Source organism: Balaenoptera ricei, chromosome 11 (assembly GCF_028023285.1).
Source record: "Balaenoptera ricei isolate mBalRic1 chromosome 11, mBalRic1.hap2, whole genome shotgun sequence".
Classification (NCBI taxonomy): domain Eukaryota; kingdom Metazoa; phylum Chordata; class Mammalia; order Artiodactyla; family Balaenopteridae; genus Balaenoptera; species Balaenoptera ricei.
In genome coordinates, this window is record NC_082649.1 from 54,266,739 (window position 1) to 54,287,362 (window position 20,624).

General features: G+C 47.6%; 1 protein-coding gene across 5 annotated transcripts in view; it reads right to left on the reverse strand.

Moving 5' to 3' along the window:
- GLB1 (galactosidase beta 1) overlaps positions 1-20,624 on the reverse strand; it is a 108,118-nt gene that overhangs the window by 20,019 nt on the left and 67,475 nt on the right. For 3 of the 5 annotated variants that reach the window (XR_009505768.1, XM_059939084.1, XM_059939083.1), the window contains exon 15: positions 19,056-19,295. Coding sequence is in view for 4 of the 5 variants with exons in the window: in XM_059939084.1 (XP_059795067.1) it covers positions 19,056-19,295 (240 nt within the window). In the remaining variant the exon portion in view is untranslated. Of the gene's footprint in view, positions 1-634; positions 1,199-6,836; positions 7,043-19,055; positions 19,296-20,624 lie in introns of those variants that run through there. The other 2 variants (XM_059939082.1, XM_059939085.1) reach the window with 2 other exon arrangements.

Genomic DNA, 20,624 nt, shown 5'->3' on the forward strand with positions numbered 1-20,624 from the left:
TGTGACTTGGTAAATCGGGTAAGAGGACAATACGTTCCTCTGAGTCCTTGTGGGGGACGAGTGGATTAAATATACAGTATGCTCAGAACTGGGTGTGGTGGAGGACAGTGCCCAATGTCTGACAGCAGGATGCCCCGGGCAGGACATGCATCTCACACAACGCCTGGTCTCTGCCATGTCCACGTGTGTTCATGTGTCTACCGACGTTGAACAGGCCTGGGCTGAATGTGTGCATACGTGCAGCTCTTATGTCTAAACACACAAAATGGGATCCAACTTAAGGCAAACTGCTTTTTTAACACCACTTACCATGGTCTGCATCACCATTTTAGTGGCTCTGGGGTCTCCTACTGTACAGATGCACCATCCTGTCTACGCTCTCCAACTGTCAATCCTTTGCATAATTATTTGGAGTTGTGTTTAAAGGCTCACCTAGTAGATATCACAGAGATTCAAAAGGAAGTCAAATAAAGATCAGAAAAGCAATAGTCCACTAGATCAAAACAAGACTATTTTCTACTCCTTTGAACCAACCTCAAGTTAGTGAAGTGGCTTATTCAGCCCACTCAAGTCTAGTTATGATTTAAATCAGAACCTATAATTTAACACCTGCTAAACATTAAAAACAGTAAGATCATTTGAATACAAATTTTATTTAATAAAAAGACTACATGATTTGTACAAAATAAAAATCGGAAACACCTTGAACGCTTCCATTCCAACTCTGCAGATGCCTCTGTGTGTTGCTGGGCTGCCACCCTCACCCTATGTCCACGCAGCCAGACGGGGGTGCGTCAGGCACCGTCGGAAACCTCAGGTGAGAACACACCTAATCTATTTTCCAATCAAACTCTCCAGTGAATGCTGACCTTCCGAGGGGCATGTGAGGTATGAGCAAGGCTAGAATTCCAAAGGGTCACAGTCCTTGTCATCACACACGGTCCAGCCATGAGTCTTGGTTTTGGTCTGCAGGGACACGGCTGTGGGTCTTCACTGCACCGATCACCGGCCTGTCCACGAACTCCACGGTGCACAGTTCTGGGCCACCATGCCCACAGGGCGCACGCTCTAGCTCCAGCACGATGATGGTGTTTGGGGCCGAGGTCACCAGGATGTGCTGCGGCACGAACAAGGTCATCTGGGGGCCCCGTGCTGGCCAATAGCGGCCAAGGTTAAAGCCATTAATCCACACCTGACCCTGGAGAGAGAGAAAACCATCAACCCAGCTGCACTGACCACCCTGGGGAGTGCGAGAGCCTTGGTGCAAGGGGGCCAGGGCGGGGAGGCGGGCAGTGTCCCCAGAAAGGCGCTCTCCTGCCACAGGCCAGGCCCAGAGCCAGGCCAGGCCAGGGTGGGATCCAGCATCCTGCCGAGATGTCCAGCCAAGTCGGGCAGGGGCTGGGTGGGAGAAGCCACAAAAGCTGCCCCTGGTACCCACACTGCTTCAGGAAGAGATGTGTCTGGTCCCTTTGACTGGCTTCAGCACCACACATATCAGCACTGGATGACACTGTGGCAGATGCACCAAGTTACTGGATTTCGTCCTGGGTCCAGGGCGGGGTGGGGGTCAGGTGCCTGTCGGCACACACCAGCCTCTGCCTGGCACCTCTGTAGGCAGCTGCCTCCCTGCCTCCTCAAGGAGACGAGCTTTCCCTCTTTATTCTCCCCTCCTCCAGGCAGGTGGTGACCTCGCTGCCTCTGTGCACGAGATAAGCACGGGGCCTGCAGCCTGGGACACACAGGTCCTCTAGAAGGATGTGGAGGTCGCGGAGGGAGAGACGGGGGCCGCCCAGGTGGGTGTCTATGTTCCTGCTGTGTTTTGGCAGTTTTCACACCAGCATCAGAGTGAGGGTGGGGACTTGCTTCAAGGAGCAGAGGGGATCCTACAAGCTGCAAAGACGACTTCCGTGAATAGGAGAAGCTGCTTCCACCGCAAAACTGAGAGGGAGGAGAAAGTCCTCAAGAATAGGGACCAGGTGCAGGTGTGTCTGCACAGCCTCTAGGCAGGAGCTAGGATTTGCTCACAGGTGGGACTTAGCAGTTGGATGAATAGATGGAACCTTCTGTTACACAGAAAGAGAGCAAAGGAGGGGAGATCTCACACACATGACAGAGCAAGTGGGGAGAGAGAGAGAATAGGTGGGAGAGGATGGGGGGAAGGAAGGAAGAAGGAAGAAGGAAGGGAGGGAGGGAGAAGTATAAAAATTGCTCCCGGGCTTCCCTGGTGGCGCAGTGGTTGAGAATCTGCCTGCCAATGCAGGGGACACGGGTTCGAGCCCTGGTCTGGGAAGATCCCACATGCCGCGGAGCAACTAGGCCCATGAGCCACAATTACTGAGCCTGCGCGTCTGGAGCCTGTGCTCCGCAACAAGAGAGGCCACGATAGTGAGGGGCCCGCGCACCGCGATGAAGAGTGGCCCCCACTTACCACAACTAGAGAAAGCCCTCGCACAGAAACAAAGACCTAACACAGCCATAAATAAATAAATAAATAAATACTTTAAAAAAAAATTGCTCCCACGGTGGCCCAAATGTATTGGGGGACACCCTGGAGGAGGCCCAGTCCTGGCTGCCACCTGCAGCCCTGACCCAGCTGCAGAACTACTCAGTTCTCACCTGGTTAACCCCAGGTGTCCCCTCAATGTCAGCTTCCTACGTGGGTTCAAACCTTACTCCTGCCACTTACTGGCTGTGTGACCTTGGGCAGCTCCGCACTCACTCTTGTACTCGGGGACAGTGAGGGCGGGAGGAAGCAGTGCCTGGCCCGTGGTCAGCACGGTGTGGCAGCACCCCTCACACCAGCACAGTGAAAAGACCTTGGCCTCCACAGGCCCACGAAAGGAGGCCAGTGATGGAAAGCCACCTGTCTGTTGGGATAAGTCATTTAGAAAAAGGGTGGCAGTTTCACAATTCTCAGAATTATTTTACTCTTGTTTTTACCACGGGATATGCTATCTCGATCCATCCTGAAGGTGCACGCAATGACAGCCTCACCAGGTTTTATCAGTTGAAGATCTGGCAGCACCCTGTTTCCGCAGTATTAGAGAACAGCAGAACTTGACTTTTGCGGTGGAGGGGGAACGATGGGCTCCAAGGGGGAGTGCGAGAGGGCTCGGTGAGTAGCACACAAGGGCCTGGCCTGGGCTCCACGGGCTCCACACTGCACCCCAGCCACGGCCACGCTGAGGGTCAGTCCCTTCTACGACGCTACCCCTCACATCCCTCGTGCTGCACCGGGCATGTCCACCTGGAAGCTGGGGACCGGGTCCTGAGCCCCCCGTGCTGGTTATGGGGACCTGGGAGCCCAGGGTGGAAATAGGCTCCCCTGGCTCCCTCCAGGGTTGGGGGATGCAACTCACCCGGGCGAGGAGACAGGGTGCAGCGAGCAGGGGCCCTGGGAGCAGAACGCTCCCCGAGCAAGGAGCAACTTGCTGGACACTGGAAGGTGGAAGGGGAGCCGGGGCACTGCTGGGGGTTTTCACGGTTAAACGAGGAACTGACAGAACCAGGCACCTGTGGGCTCAGCTCAGCCTTGGTCCACCCACTACTCCAGGTCCAGCTCGTCCTCCTAGACACTGCCCTGCCAACCAGCGGCGCAGTAACTGCACAGACAACAGCCCCAAAGACCTCCCATGAGCTTCCCAGGGTACCACTTGCTTCTGGGAGTCCCCAGAGAAGCCGACTGGACCAAATCGGGAGGGTGATGAGCGTTTCTGCCTTTGATTGTCTGGTCCTTCTTCCAACTTTCACTTCTCCAGCTGCCCCCATGTTTCTGGAAGGTCCAACTCCCACTAGCGAACGCTCGTGGTGGCCCCACTTCCCAGACTACTCTGTGACCGACGGATGTAACCCCCAATTGTCACTCCTAGCTGCGCATCAAAGGTGATACAATTTTTCTCCTGATTCTCCTTAATTTGCACGATCTGTTCTAGTTATTCTTTTCTCCCCCAAATTATCACCTGTGGCCTATTTTAAGCCTTCAGCTCCCACGTGGACTCTCTTTTATCGGCTGCGCCGCGGCGTGCGGGATCTTAGTTCCCTGACCAGGGATCAATTTCGTGCCCCCTGCAGTGAAAGCGTGGAGTCTTAACCACTGGACCACCAGGGAAGTCCCTGGACTCTTTTAACTTGCCCAAGTGACTCCAACACGTGGGCATCCTGCCTGGCACCTTCCCTCCAACTTTCCCAAAACCCAGGGTTACATTGTCTTTGGTTTTGGTTAATTCTCCAAAGCTATGAAAGTCTTCAGGACAAACTTCCCCTCTACTCTCACTCCTTAACAGAATGGACATTCGATGAAGCCTGTGATGGTTTGGTTGCCCTTCCAAGAGAGAGGAATGAAGGATTGGGAAAGCACAGGCAGAAACCTTGCACATCTGTCTTCTTTCTTTGAACCCTGCCAGTCACCATATGAACAAGCCAGGGCTGGCTTGGTGGATGATGAGAGAGATGTGGACCAATCTCTGTGGCCTCAGCAGGCAGACAGCCAGCCCCCCGGGAGGAGGGCCTCCTCGCTGACTAGAAGGCCCTGCCCAGCTGAGACCAGCAGAAGAACCACCACCCAGTCTGCCAACACTCCAAATCAGGACCTAAATAAATGGTTTTGGTTTGAAACCACTAAGTTTGGGGTGGTTTGTTAAGCAGCAAAAGCTAACTGATATGCATCTCCATGGCCTCAAGGTACAGTAGCATGCTGCTTTTTAGTAAAGTAAATGATGTCATTGAACCCGATTTAACAAGAGTAGGATCGTCCTCTACTAGTCAGTTCCTCTTTCACTAATCAGTCTACTAGTCAGTTCCTCTTTCACTAATCAGTCACCAAACCCCGTTAGGGCTGCCTCTGTCGTGTCTGGGCCTCTCTCAGGGTTGTTGTTAAGAGACAGTGAGAGGACACAGGTGAGCACTCAGCACAGCGGCTGGTGTTCAGGGAGTGCTCCATGATGAGGCTGTTCCCACAGCTGGGCCCCCTCTCCATCCCCCCACCCCCCCACTGCTGCACTGAAGTCCAGCTTCCTTCCTTGTCCTTGGACCACTTCTCCTGCAGAAGAGCAGGTTTCAGGGGAATGAGGAGGAAGGGTCTGTCTTCTATGTATCGGGTGGGAGGTGCCTCTGAGGCCTCCGGTAGCTGGTCCACCCTGCTGCTTGGACGTGGTGTTCCCGGTCCTCAAAAGTGGTGAGTTGGAGCTGAAAATTTGGGTGTCGCCAGCACATCTGTGAGGATGACCTCCTGTGAAAATGTAAGAAGAGGGCCCAGGATCAAGTCCTGAGAACTGAAACACAGACACAGAAAGAGAAGCCTGAGGAGGAATGAAGACGGGGAGGGAAATCAGAAGTTTGGTCACAGACGTCAGGAGAGCTTCAAGGGAGGGAGTGGTTACCCTGTGTCAGACGTTACTTGCCAAGAGGTTAAGTGAGAAATGTCTGGGGTGTCACTATGTGGGTGTCGGTGGCCTCGGCGGGGACAGTTTCCGAGGAGTGTGGGAGCAGAGTTCCTCCCCATCGTCCTCCACTCAGAGTCAGTTCTACAGGTTGGGTCCTTTCCTAACAGCCCCAAACCTGGGACAGGCCCCGAAAGCACACCTTTAACTTACATTGTACCCCACCTCCCCATCTGTACAGAATTATCCGTATAGACTCAAGACTGACAGGTCTTCTAGAGGATCCCATCAGGTCTGGAAACAGAGATGACAATATTCCATTGTACTGAGTGCAGCTTTCCTTTTTTGCTGTGTTGCAGGCTTTGGTGGCCAAGAGCAGACAGCTCCTCTTGGATGAACAGGAAGTACTTGCGACTGAACATGCCCAACACAGGGCCTCCGGTCCCCTCCTGTGCTCCTCAGTTGCCCCTCTCAGAGGCTGACAGCTCCATCCCTCCAGTCGTGTAGGCTCCAAACTCTGGAATCCTGCTTCTGAACAACCAGCTGTAAGCTGGGGGTTCCCACGCACCCCTCCTCAGGTTCAATAGTTTGCTAGAATGGCTCACAGAACACAGAAAAACATTTTACTGATATTTATGGACTTATTATAAAGGCTACAACTCAGGAATGGCCAGATGGAAAAGATTCACAGGGCAAGGTAGGAGGGTGGCTGAGCTCCCAGCCCTCTCCAGGTGTACCTCCCACCCAGGTGTACCACCAGCACTTGAATGTTTTCACCAACCCAGAAGCTCCCCAAATCCTGTTGTTCTAGAGTTTTTATAGAATTTCATCTCCAGGGCTTCCCTGGTGGCGCAGTGTTTGGGAATCCACCTGCCAAGGCAGGGAACGCGGGTTCGAGCCCTGGTCCGGGAAGATCCCACGTGCCGCGGAGCAACTGAGCCCGTGCGCCACAACTGCTGGGCCTGTGCTCTAGAGCCCGCGAGCCACAACTACTGAGCCCACGTGCTGCGACTACTGAAGCCCACACGCCTAGAGCCCGTGCTCTGCACTAAGAGAAGCCACCGCAATGAGAGGCCCGCGCACCGCAGCGAGGAGTGGCCCCTGCTCCCTGCAACTAGAGAACGCCCGCGCGCAGCAACGGGGACCCAACACAGCCAAAAATAAATAAATAAAATAAACAAATTTATAAAAAAAAAAAAAAGAATTCCATCTCCAGTCCCCCACCTTGGCTTTAGAGGTTGGGGGTGGGGCGGAAAGTTCCAGCCCTCTAATCACATCATCTTTCTGGTGACCAGGCCTCCGGATAAGACTGGTCACCAGAAAGACCAATTGATTAGAGAGCTGGAAATTTCAAAGGCAAGATGCAAAAAAAGAGTCTCAAAATAGAAGGGATTTCTGTCAGCCCTTTGTTATAAATTCTTTTATTTCATGATTTTTTTTACATCTTCAAAGAGGGAATGTTTGCCTTTAAAGAATAAAGTTGCTTTTTGTCCGTATTCTACGTTGATTCTTAACATTCAAAGCTTAATTCTGGTAGAGGAAAAGCGGGAAGTTATCCCACCCCTCTCACTGCCAGGCTTTGCTAGGCACCCAGACGTACTGCGAGTGGTAAAAAAATGCAGGAAGGCTACACAGGATATTCATGTGAGATTATCCACACGCATCTGAAGGAGAGATAAACAGCACACACGTCACTGCAGCGGCAGAGCACGACATTTCAGGTCTGGCCCATCTGACCCAGCTGGAGCACTGAAGAACAGTGCCTCCTGCGGGGAGTTTGCATCAGACGAGAGTTCTGTGCGGACAAAGCGCTGGCCTGTGTCTCTGGGATAGAGCAAAACATGCCTGACCGCTTCCCACTGAAATCCCAGTTGACATTCGGGCATTTAACCAGAAAGCCACATCTGACTTAAGTAAGGCCGAGTAATCAGAAGTGATTTTTTAAATCTCCTGAATCACCCTTATCAGTGACTTCATTCACTCCATCAAGGTAGTTTCTCTACAGCAAGTGAATAGCATAAGTCAAGAGGCTGGGACAGGGGCCTGACAGGGCCTCCCTGCTGGAGGTGGATGGAGCGGGGTTAGTGCCTGGAGGCAGAGTCTTGGAAACGGCCCAGGCTTCAGGTAGTCCATCCCCAATGCACCCCCAGATCTGCCAAAGTGCTCATTCTCCCAAAGTCAGAACTCCATGCCCTGTTGGGGGTGGGATCTGTCTGTCCTGCATCTGCTGATCATTCAGAACCTCAGGAGCTGGCCCGGGACTGTCCTTGGCAACAGGGACCACTGCTCGCTGGAAAATAACAGAAAACACACATGCTCTGTCCTATGTATGATACACCTATGTCCTCTGACCTTCAGACCTGTGCAACCCAGGTCCACAAAGCCTGTGGATGGGCCTTCTTGCAGGTGTGTGTGTAAAGCTTTACTGAGTTATAATTCACATACCATACAATTCCCTCATTTCAATGTACAATTCAGTGGTTATTAGTTTACTGCAGAGCTACCCAAGTATCACTCCAAAGAGAAACCCTGCACTCTTTAGTATTTACTCCCCATCTCCCCCCAATAACCCCTTCCCCTTGTTCTAGGCAACCACTAATCTTTCCATATCTAGAGATCTGCCTGTTCTGGACATTTCTTTTTTTTCTTTTTTCTATTTTTTTTTTTTCCGGTTGTGTTGTGCGGCATGCGGGATCTTAGTTCCGCGACCAGGGATGGAACCCGTGCCCCCTGCAGTGGAAGTTTGGAGTCCTAACCACTGAACCGCCAGGAAAGTCCCTGTTCTGGACATTTCATATACATGGAATCGTACTGTTATGTATGGTTTGTGACTAGCTTCTTTCACTGAACATGTTTTCAAGGCTCATCATGTTGTAACATGGATGAGTACTTCATTTATTTATTTATTTATTTTCATTTATTTTTATTGCCAAATAATTTTCCATTGTGTGAGAAGACCAGATTTTGTTTATGCATTCATTAGCTGATGGGCATTTGGGTTTTTCGACCTTTTGGTTGATTTTGGATAATTTTGGATACTACTGCTGTGAACATTTGTGTACTCGTTTTTGATCGGACATATAAATTAGATGGGCTTCTGGGGTTCCAAACCCCTTGACACATTCATAAATATTGTGTGTACACGTACTTTTCAAGCATGACGGTGCAGAAAATCCATCAGACTGACTAAGTAAGTAAAGAGCTTCTGCCTGGATAATTAGCACAATCTCCCAGCTGGCCTTCGAGGCCCTGTACATGCTGCCTGCCTCTTCGTGTGGGCCTTCAAGTCAGACAGACCCGGGGCTGGCGAGCCTTTCCACCACCATGTCTGTACCTCACACACATTGCTGAGGTCTCTGAGCCTCTACCTGCTCATCTGCAAACTGGAGACACTATCAGGACATCCTACCACAGGGGCCTCCTTTGATGATTATGAAGATAGTGTCTCTTAAGTGCCGAGTAAAACTCCTGGGTGTGACACTTCTATGACCTGGCCAAGGCAAAACCCCTTGACCTCAAAAACATCCTATGCTTCTCCATTTCTTCATTTTTGCATCTACTATTCTTTCACCTGAAATTCCCTCCCTGACAAAGCCTCTGATTCCGATGAAGAACCATCCATCCTTCAGGTGTGTTTCAAGCTCCATCTGAGCCCCCTAGCCCTGTTCATAACCCCTGTGACAGATAATGTTCTCTTTCTACTTTGCATTTCCTGAAGGTTGTTTCTCTTAAGGCACTAAACTGACACCACCTGGTGAGCAATGGTTTGTGCTGGGTCTTCTCATTGGCCTTGGCCCTGTACCCAGAGCACCAGCCAAGCCCCTCTTCACCAACAGGACCACCCAAGGGCCTACAGTCCTCGCACGTGCTTTCTTTCAAGGGACCCAGCAACACAGGCAATTCCCCCTTTCCACCTGAAAGCAGTTACAGAGCAGCCAGGCCTAGGGAGGACACAGAATAAACTGGGCACTTAAAGAAATGCCCCTCGTGAAACTTATGACTCAGTGGGTGAAACCAGGGTGCCAGCCTGAGTGATGAAGCGTCACGGAGCTGAGTCCAGGCGGGGCACGAGGTGGATCAAGGGGGACTAAGGGTCTAAGAAGGTTTCAGAGAGGAGTTAATGCCAGTCCTGACGTCGTGAACCCGGTGGGCAGAGGGAGGGAATGAAAAAGCATGAACAGAGGACACCAAGAGGGAAAAGGGGGGAAGGACCGGGGGTGGGCAGGGAGCAAGAGAACAAGAACGAGCCTGCTTGTGCTCCAGTGGGAAGATCCGGGGAGGGCTTTGTTTTGTTTCTGGGTCGCAGAGGCCCTGGATATCGCTTCTGGGCTGCAACACGGGAGTTGGCAGAGAAGACAGAAAGGCTGACAAAATGCAGGAGGAGAAAGAGAACAGGATCTCGGCCTGGAGGAAAGAGGTGGGAGGGGGATTTGGAGCTTAGACTTCCTCCTAGAGGCCACTGGGCAGGAAGCGAGGGTGGAGGCGGAGAGGTAAGTCTGACAGGAAGCTGAGGAACAAAGGAGCTCCACCTGATAGTGTCAAGGAGGGTGAGTCCTCAGCGGAGGGGGTGGGGAAGAGGAAGGTGGTTTAAGGCGGATGATGAGGGTCATAAAGGCCAGCTGGGGACAGGGAAGAGAGAGGCCCAGGACTGCTGGGCAACTTGGGACCTCCAGAGTCTGGAGACAGTGAGGGGAACGTGGCCCCCTGACAAATGTGCCGGAGTGGCTCCCCCAGGGCTGCTCAGTTACTGGTGAACCAGCAGAGGCCAATGGTGGACCCACTCCCAGTGGAGGATGATCAAGGGGACAGAGTGGAAGGGCAAGGGGGTCAGTGCATTGATGGCCCTTAAAAAAATGGTGATGATGTCTAGGCAGGATAGGGAAGAACTGCGGCCTTAATGGTGGAGCTTCAGGTCATCCATAAGATCCAAGAGTAGGCTTGGGAGGCATGAGAGTTCGAGGGATAGAAATATGTGGCCAGAGAGAGGATGGTAGAGCTTAAAATTCCGGAGGTATATTCATCAAGAAATACAATATGCTTGGACCTTAAGCCAAGTCTCAATAAACTTAAGAAGATTTTGCAACCATCACCACAATTTAATTTTGGGACATTTCCGTCACCCCAAAAAGAAATCCCATACCCATTTGCAGTCATTCTCTATTCCCACCCTCAGTCCTAGGTGACCATTCACTTACTTTCTGTCTCTACAGATTTGCCTTTTCTGAACGATTCACGCAAATGGGATCATACAATATGTGGCCTTCTATGACCGGCTTCTTTTACTTAGCATAATGTTTTCCAGGTTCATCCATGTTGTAGCCTGTATCAGTAGTCTGCTCCTTGTTACTGTGGAATACCATTCCATTGTATGGATATTGCAGAGTTTATTTATCCATTCATCAGTTGATGGACATTTTGAATTACTTCCAATTCTTGGTTATTTTGATAATGCTACTATGAATATTTGCATGTAAGCCTTTGTATGCACATATGTTTTATGTCTCTACCTAGGAGTAGAATTGATGAATCCTATGGTAATTTTATATTTAACCCTTGAAGGAACTGCCAAACTGTGTTCCAAAGTGTTTGTACCATTTTACATTTCCACTAGCAATGTAGGAGATTTCCCATTTCTCTACATCCTTGCCAACATTTGTTCTTGTCCATCTTTCATTATTATAGCAATTCTAGTGGGTATAAAGTGGTATTTCATTGTGGTTGATTTGTACTCCCTTAATGATGTTGAATATTAAGCATCTTTTCATGTATTTATCAGCCATTTGTATATCTTCTTTGGTGAACTATCCATGCAAGTCATTTGCCCATTTTTTGATTGGGTTGGTTGTCTTCCTATTATTGTGTTATACGAATTTTTATATATTCTAAAATCAAGTCCTTTGTCAGATATATGGTTTGAAAACATTTTCTGCCAGTCTGTGGCTTGGATTTTCATTTTCTTAATAATGTTTTTTGAAGGGAAAACATTTTCAATTTTGATGAAGTCCAATTTATCCATTTTTTCCTTTAAGGATCATGTATTAGGTGTCAAATATAAGACATCTTTGCCTCACCCAAGATCATAAAGATTTTTCTCCTTCTTCCAGAAGTTTTATAGAGGAATTAAATTAGAAATCAAAATTAAGATATGCTTTAAAAAACGCACAAATATATGAAAATTAAACAACACACTTCTAAATAATCCATGGTTCAAAGAAGAGATAATAAGGGAAATTAGAAAATATTTCAAACAGAATGATAATGAAAATGTATGTCCATAAACATGTAAAAAGCAAACATTATAAAAGGGCATTTATTAAACACATGCCATGTGCATCATCTCTTCCAGTTTTTTTTCCAGTATTTTTTTCCTCTTCTCCTTCAGAGTCAAACTTCTCAAGAATGTTTATCTTCAAGTATCCGTATTTATTCATGTGTTCATGTCCTCCCCCTACACTCCTCAGTAGAAGGCCATCTGGCTTGCAATGCTTCACTCTGCTGGCTTAGCCCTTACTGAGGGTCCCCATGACCCCCTGGTGCTAAATCCAGCAGAGATGCTTCTGTCTTCATCTCACTTGTCCTCTTGGCAGCATAAATGTTGTTCTCCTCTCATTTTTTGGTCTCTCCTCCTCACTTTCTGTCATGTTTGTGTCTCTCAAAGATCAGCCTGAGGTCTTCCTTTCTTCCTTCTTCATCCTCTCTCCTTAGAGGACCTTGTCTATCCCATGTCTTCCACAACCATCCATACACAAATGATCTCATATGTATGTTCCCAGCCCAGATCCCTCCTCTGAATCCCCACCCGTAAATCCAACAGCCTCCTTGTGTACCTTCTTTCCACTGTTCTCCAAGGAATTTCTAACTCAGCTGTCCACATCCAGACTCATGATTTTGCTCTTCCAGCCCAAGTCTTCTTCTGAAATTTCTTCTTTCAGTAAATGGTACCATCTACCCAGCTGCAAGCCTGGAACCTCAGAGTCATCTGATACGTCCTTCTCTTTAAATCCCTATATCCAATCTGTCATTACATCTTATTGATTTAACTTTATTCTTTTTTTTTTGGCTGCACCATGTGGCTTGCAGGATCTTAGCTTCCCGACCAGGGACTGAACCCACGCCCTTGGCAGTGAAAGTGCGGAGTCCTAACCCTGGACCACCAGGGAATTCCCGATTTAACTTCAAACATCTCTCCTATAGTTGATGTCATCTCTATTTTGGCTCCCACCATCCCAGTCTCTCAATGAAACTATGGTCCAGCCTCCTAGACAGTTTCCCTGAATCCACATGTACCCTCAACCAACCCATCCTGGGGTCACAGAGGCTCATCACATCACAATCGCGCCATGTCTCTCTGCTGCTTCAGTGACTCTCAACAGAAAGACCAAACCTTAATATGGTTTAATTGGCCTGTCCTGATCTGGTCTCTACCCACTTTCTAGCCTCTTCTCTGAACCACACTCCCTTTTCTCTGTGTTCCACACATTTCAGTCCTTTATCAGTTCCTCACACTGGCCACTTTCCCCTCTAACCACATGGCCTTTGCACATGCTGTCTCCTCTGCCTGGAGCATGTTTCCCTCCCCTTTCTGCCACGTTAATTCCTATTCAACACTCCTATCTCTGTCAAGCATCATGTCCACAGGTAAGGCTTCCCTGACCTCCCTGACAAGGTCAAATGCCCAATTATTATCAACCTCCATATCTCTTCTTAGCACCCATTGCAGCTGCAGTTCTATCATTTAATTTGGGTGATTATATGATTTGGTTTGGCTGCCCCAACAAGACTTTAAGTTCCATGAGGGCACGAACCATATCTGGTTTTTTTTTTTAAAAGATTTTTTTTTCCTGAGCCCTGTTTTTTTTTTTTTTTTTTAAAAGATGACATCTTTTTTTAAAAAAATTATTTATTATTTTTATTTTTGGCTGTGTTGGGTCTTCGTTTCTGTGCGAGGGCTTTCTCTAGTTGCAGCAAGTGGGGGTCCCTCCTCATCGCGATGCACAGGCCTCTCACCATCGTGGTCTCTCTTGTTGCGGAGCACAGGCTCCAGACGCGTAGGCTCAGTAATTGTGGCTCACGGGCCTAGTTGCTCCGCAGCATGTGGGATCCTTCCAGACCAGGGCTCGAACCCCTGTCCCCTGCATTGGCAGGCAGATTCTCAACCACTGCGCCACCAGGGAAGCCCCCCATATCTGGTTTTATTCATTATTGTATCATTAGCACCTGGCACAAAGTTTGGGCACACAGTAGTGAAATGGAGCAAGACACTATGGTCCTTCCCCACCATGTCCTCAGCCTGCCTTTTGTCTCTAGAAAAATTTTAGCCAAAGGATAAGGTTAATCAGAGAAGTGAGAAAAATACAGAAGCAAAGGAAAACAATCAAATAGGACAAAACAATAATAGTTTAGTCATTAAGCAAAATCAAGGACCTTTAGTTTGGGATTTCCCTGGTGGTCCAACGGTAAAGAATCTGCCTTACAATGCAGGGGACGCAGGTTCGATATCTGGTCAGGGAACTAAAATCTCACATGCCACAGGGCAAATAAGCCCATGCGCCACAACTACTGAGCTCACTTGCCTCAACTAGAGAGCCTGTGTGCCGCAAACTACAGAGCCCACGTGCCTTGAAGCCTGCGCGCCACAACTAGACAGAAGCCCACGTGCAGCAAGGAAGAGCCTGCGCGCCGCAACTAAGACCCAACACAAGCCAAAAATAAATTAAAAAATAGTAAATAAATCTTAAAAAAATGTTTAAAAAAAAGGACCTTTAGTTCCTCCTCAAGGGCTATAGATAATATTCTGAGTCATGTTCTGTGAGCTGTCTTATAGATACTGAAATCCCCACCAGGTGGAAGAAGTTAACTACATGAGGACCAGACTGTAGCCATCACATAAGCTGCCACAATTCAGAGAATTGGCCTCAAGGAAATGGTAACAAACCGACCCTGGAGCTGAAGATTAACTGTACTTAAAACAATCAAGATGATGGTGGTCAGACCACCGCAGGACCAATTTCAAGACGACTGTCAGAGCTGACTGTGCTGTTTCTATATGTAGCCCCCTCCGTCCACTTATAAAAGCTCTTGCCCCCTGATTGTCAGTTGGAGTGTGGGGGAAGTCGGCTTTGGACAGGAGTCTGCCCTCCCCACCACTTGCCAGCCTTGTAAATACAGCAAACTTTCCTTTCCACCAACCTTGCCTCTTTATTGGCTTTTGAGCAGTGAGCAGCTGGACCCACTTTTGCTAACAGATTTTGGCTCCCAATGTGAAGCTGCACTCTCACAATATCTGGCTCCTTGGGGTTTTCTCCAGCAGAGCTGCCACCATGACGATGCACCGGGATGGCTGCAAGGAGCCCACTGCTCATGGTTCGCTGGCCCTGAGAGGGGGATTTGGGGGCGTTCCTAGCAGCTGCCAAAACCATTTGTTTCGGGGATCCTCCCTGTTTCTCCCCTGCTCACCGCTGGCTGCCAACGTACGCTTTTCACTGGTGGAACAGAAAGATGCCTCTGGACGAGCTGATGAGCTCCAAGACCAAGGTAAGTTCACTGGTGTGCACCTGGGCAAACTTCTCTTTGAGCATGAGGTGCTATTTGGGCATTTTGCCAATTGGTTCTGATGTGTGTCTGATGTTGAGAACCATTTGTGAGCACTGAGTGTCATTTGGGCATTTTGCCAATTGGTTCTGACGTGCGTTTACCATTGAAGACCGTTTGTGTTGGGAAGTGTTTGTTTGGGACTCCGTATTGGTCATTCTCTCAGAGGATCTGTGACAGTTCTGTCTTCTGGTGTGTGAGTGTATATTCTATTTGTGTATTTGGTATTCTTGTTGCCTTTTGTAAAATGAGAAATTCAGGTTCAGTTCATTAGAAAGATTTTAGCTATGACACTATGACTAAAGAAAAAGAAAGATGATTTCTTAAAACACTGTGTGGCCACCAACAGTATTCTTCAAACTCCGAAAAAAATTGGTTAAGATGGAATTCTGTTGAAATTCCAAAACTGGTTATTTTTGTATATGCAGTTAGAGAAAGCTAGCTTGATAAATACTTTTTTTTTTTTTTCTCAGGATTCTGACCCTGAGAGAACAAAAATATGCTTAGGAGAAAGTCTGAAGTTAACTCTTAACACATTCTTGAAATACAAACACAGCTCACTTTGCCTGAGACTTCAGCCTTGGGTTAATTAGTAGAACTTCAAGCCAAAAAAAAAAAAAGAAAAAAAAAAAAGAGAGGAAAGAGGACTTAGGTGTATTAAACATACATCTGGTACCACATTAAAGAGAAATTGTGCATGAAAAAAATGTATGTTTTTAGAGGTTATGGAATATGTTCTTAAGTTTGCCAATCAGAAAATGCTGGTATAACAGTTCGATTACTCGTTTCTTAGTTTTGTTAAGGTTTTAAAGGGTTAAAAATTGTAATATGTAAAAATGATAAGGGAAACATTTCAGTATGTAAAGCAAGTAGGATGTGTGTTGTTGGCGAGAGAAAATATAAAGAATGGAGATACTTTTGTTTTCTGTTTTTGTTTTTTTTCCTTTGGCCATGCCATGTGGCATTCAGGATCTTAGTTCTCCAACCAGGGATCGAACCTATGCCCCTTGCAGTGGAAGCATGGAGTCCTAATCACTGGACTGCCACCGAATTCCCTGGAGATATCTTTGTTGAGGGATAAAAGGAGAATAATTTTGTCCTAAAGCTGGTTGCTTCTGGATGGGAAAAAAATAAGGGACAAATTAATATGGATACAGAGAGTATCCTTTTTTTTGTAAAAAAAGGTACTTTGAGAAAAGAATTTTGTACGTTGTTAAGATCGATTAAGATTAGATTGAATTTAATTATGTAAATGAATTTTGTTATTAACACTAAGCTGGTACAAGGTGGGAATCTGGTTTTCTCTCTGTTAAGAGAGCAAAGTTTTCCTGGAATATTGAGCTGCTTTTGAAAACAGATTGTAAGTTTCTTTATCTATCTAATTTTGAGTTTTCCAGAGGGCCCCTGAGGAATCTCAGATAGAAATATTGATAAGACATTTGAAGAATTCTAATGGAAAGCTACTGTTTTTCTTCTAACTATACGTCTGACCCCAATGTTTAGGATGGAAAAAAACGTTTAATGAAGTTGTCACAGAGTATAACTACTAATGATGTGTATCACTGCTGGCTTTAAGTTTACTGCTTAAAGCACATGTACAATGTTTGTGTGATAACTGGGTATAACTGATAAAATGTATAGCCTATAAAATGTTTCCCCATCAACATACTTTTCTGTACTTGTTTGTTATGTCTGATTAGTTTTCCCCCAATGTAGATGACTAGACAAATATATAAACAAAAAGTAGGCCTAGCACTGAGGGACATGAATGGACCCAGAGTAGGCAACTGAGTCACTATGGCAACTTGGAAAAATACATTGATTATCAATGTTTTCTATTTACAATTGAAAGGGGAAAATGATAGAAGAAATTTTCACATATTGAGGTATGGGGAAGTCATTCTGTCTTATACCTGATTTAATTTGAACTTTAGGCTAACCAAACAGCCTGTTTATGGCCTATTAAACATACACTGTACATCCGCTTTAACCATTAAGGAAAAAAATACATTCAGAGAATAGTACAAAAATACATTTTGGGGCTTCCCTGGTGGTGCAGTGGTTAAGAATCTGCCTGCTAATGCAGGGGACACGGGTTCAAGCCCTGGTCTGGGAAGATCCCACATGCCACGGAGCAACTAAGCCCGTGGGTCACAACTACTGAGCCTGTGCTCTAGAGCCTGTGAGCCACAACTACTGAGCCCGTGTGCCACAACTACTGAAGCCTGCACGCTTAGAGCCCGTGCTCTGCCACAAGAGACGCCACCGCAATGAGAAGCCCACACACCACAATGAAGAGTAGCCCCCACTCACCATGACTAGAGAAAGCCCGCATGCAGCAACGAAGATCCAACGCAGCCAAAAGTAAATAAATAAAATGAATAAATTTATTTAAAAAGCTGATCTTCAAAAAAAAATACATTTTGATTATTACCCTCATTGCAATATGTCTACTAATTTTCAAATGTTTGTCCAGGTACTATGACAAGGCAATCAAAGACAGAGGCAATGTTTTCATAATACAAAATATTGATGCTAAGCTTGGAACACGAAATTATTTCCAACTCTGTGTCCATTCCCCAAATTAGGCAGGACTAGGCCCCATTTCAACAGGAAGTAGCCAGAGCAGTTGTCGCCCCATTCCCTCAAAGATTTGGGGGAAATTGGAACAGAAATGGAACTAAAACCAAGTTCCTCTGCCAAGTTTATGATTAACCTCTCTATCCAAAACTTTATTCCCTTTCTTGTTCTATACCTGTCCCTCATCAAGACTGGGGAGTATCAAAGAAAAGGGGGGATTGAAATGGAGCAGGACCCTATTGTCCTTCCCCCTCCATGTCCTCCACCTGCCTTTTGTCTTGTAGAAAAACTTTAGCCAAAGGATAGGTTTAATGAGAGAAGTGGGAAAATACAGAAGCAAAGGAAAACAATCAAATAGGACAAAACATTAATAGTTTAGTCATTAAGCAAAGTCAGGGACTTTAGTTCCTCCTCAAGGGCTATAGATAATATTCTGAGTCATGTTCTGTGAGCTGTCTTATAGATACTGAATCCCCCACCAGGTGGAAGAAGTTAACTACATGAGGACCAGACTGTAGCCATCACATAAGCTGCCACAATTCAGAGAATTGGCCTCAAGGAAATGGTAACAAACCGACCCTGGAGCTGAAGATTAACTGTACTTAAAACAATCAAGATGAAGGTGGTCAGACCACCGCAGGACCAATTTCAATATGACTGTCAGGCTGACTGTGCTGTTTCTATATGTAGCCCCCTCCGTCCACCTATAAAAGCTCTTGCCTGCTGATTGGGGGCGGAGGGGAGTCAGCCTTTGGGCAGGAGTCTGTCCTCCCCACCCCCAATTGCTGGCAACCAAAATAAGGCAAACTATCCTTTCCACCAACCTTGCCTCTTTATTGGCTTTAGAGCAGCAAGCAACTGGACCCACTCTTGGTAACAGTGGCCACCAAAATATTTGTTGAATGAATAACTGAGTCATGATAAGGGCATCTAGGATGAAAACAGGACTTGAAGTGGAGAAGACAATGGTGAAAGAACACATGCTGATGTCTTCAAAGAATAAAGGAGAGTGAGCAGGCAGTAAAGTGGCCAAGGGAGAGCTGAGGATCGTACAGACAGTGGTGGATGCCCCCAGGGCACAGGGGCACTTTCACACGGAGGTGGGGGTGTTCTGAGAGTATAGAGTTAGGCACGAACAAGAGAAAACAGGTTCCCCAGAGATTCACCCCTTTGCCTGGGCCAGATTTTGTTCAGGATAAAGAAGAAGGGCTCCTCCTAGGCACTTTCCAAGGGGACTATGATTTTTCTTAGAGGCAGGAGGAAGTTTCTAAAGGAAGTTGTCAGTCAATGAAAAAGGGGTAGATGGTGTACCTTCATGCTGACCATTGCATCTTCAAAGATCTGCCATGGTCCTGCTCCTGAGAAATGGGTAAACTTCCAAAGAAAACCCTCCACTCCCAGACTGTCACACAGCATCCCATTAGCAGCTCTTTTTGATTCTCAATCAGAGATTGAAAACCAGACGTCTGAGGCCTGAATTCAAACACTTCCCATGAAGACACATACCTTGGTCCATCCGGAAAACTGGATAAAGGTGTCCTGGGGCAAGTCTGGGATCCCACTGGGAATAGAGAAATTAGCCACATAAAAGGCCGGGAGTGTGTAGTCAGATGTGCTGTGGGCACAGCCGCTGTCATGGCCATCCCAGGTCCCCAGGTGGTTGCATACTGCATCCTCCATGTCCAGTGGGAAGATCTCCCAGTCGGTGAGGATTTTGGAAGCAAGGGTCAGGTTAGAAATAAGACCCTGTAAAGGAGAAACAGAGCAATGAGCTGGGGGTGGGGGTGGAGGGAGGCTTCAAGTGACTCTGTGTTCCAGCCCTGAATTCCTGGGAAAAGCAAACTGGGATATGAAACACAAACAGTACATGCAGACTCAAATGGTGTGTACATCAAAGCGACAGATCTGGCTTGAGGCCAGAGCTTTTGATCCCAAATCCCCAATCTTCAGTGTTTGGTTCAGAGACGTTGCTAGAATGGAGGAAATGATGGAATTTGAGGATGAGAGAGTGAGTGGAGGGGGGGGATGCAAAAGAACATCCAGCCCACTGTAAAAGGATAGAAAGGGCTGTGATGATGATGGGGACCCTCAGACTCACTTTCTGAAGTTGCTCTATTTGTCCAGCAGGGGCAGGGGCCTGGGGCGTCCATGGCACCAGCCACTGCATCGAAGCCTTTGCTCATGGTTCATCTGGCTTTCTCTTCCCAGCCTTTTTAAAAAATAATTAATTAATTAATTAATTAATTATTTTTTGGCTGTGTTGGGTCTTCATTGCTGCGGCAGCCTCTCTCTAGTTGCAGGGAGCGGGGGCTACTTTTCATTGTGGTGCGCGGGCTTCTCATTGTGGTGGCTTCTCTTATTGCGGAGCACGGGCTCTAGGTGCACGGGCTTCAGTAGTTGTGGCATGTGGGCTCAGTAGTTGTGGCTCGCGGGCTCTAGAGTGCAGGCTCAGCAGTTGTGGTGCACGGGTAAGTTGGTCTGCGGCATGTGGGATCTTCCCGGACCAGGGCTCGAACCTGTGTCCCCTGCATTGGCAGGCCGATTCTTAACCACTGTGCCACCAGGGAAGTCCCTCTTCCCAGCCTTTTATGAGGGGAACTTCTCCAACCCAGTGGGATCCCAAATTAGTCGCAGGATACTTCTCAATACCAAGCCTCAATTGTTCAATTAGTAATTCAATAAGCATTAACAAGGCAGCTGTGTGCCAGGCTCTTTGCTGGGTCCTGGGGACTTAGACACCTCATAAGAGTCCCCATCACTCTATAGGTCAGCGTGGCCTGTGACAGCCAAGCAGGAAGGCCACTAATTACAGCCTGAGCACAAGGACTGTAACAGGGACATTTCTACTGGAGACAAAAGTGGCCCCTGTATGGCTATTCCCTAAGAGTGTCATTGCCTTGCCTCCGAGGTGCCACCAGGAGGGTCAGGAAATAGCCCCAGGCACCTGTCCTCTCCTAGAGTAGGTGGTGCCATCATTCCCTCAGTGAAGACTTCCCTCCTCTAGCAGATGGTGAGCTACCCATGGGGTAGCCTATATCTCAACATCCTTGCATCCCCCCAAAGCACCTCATGGAG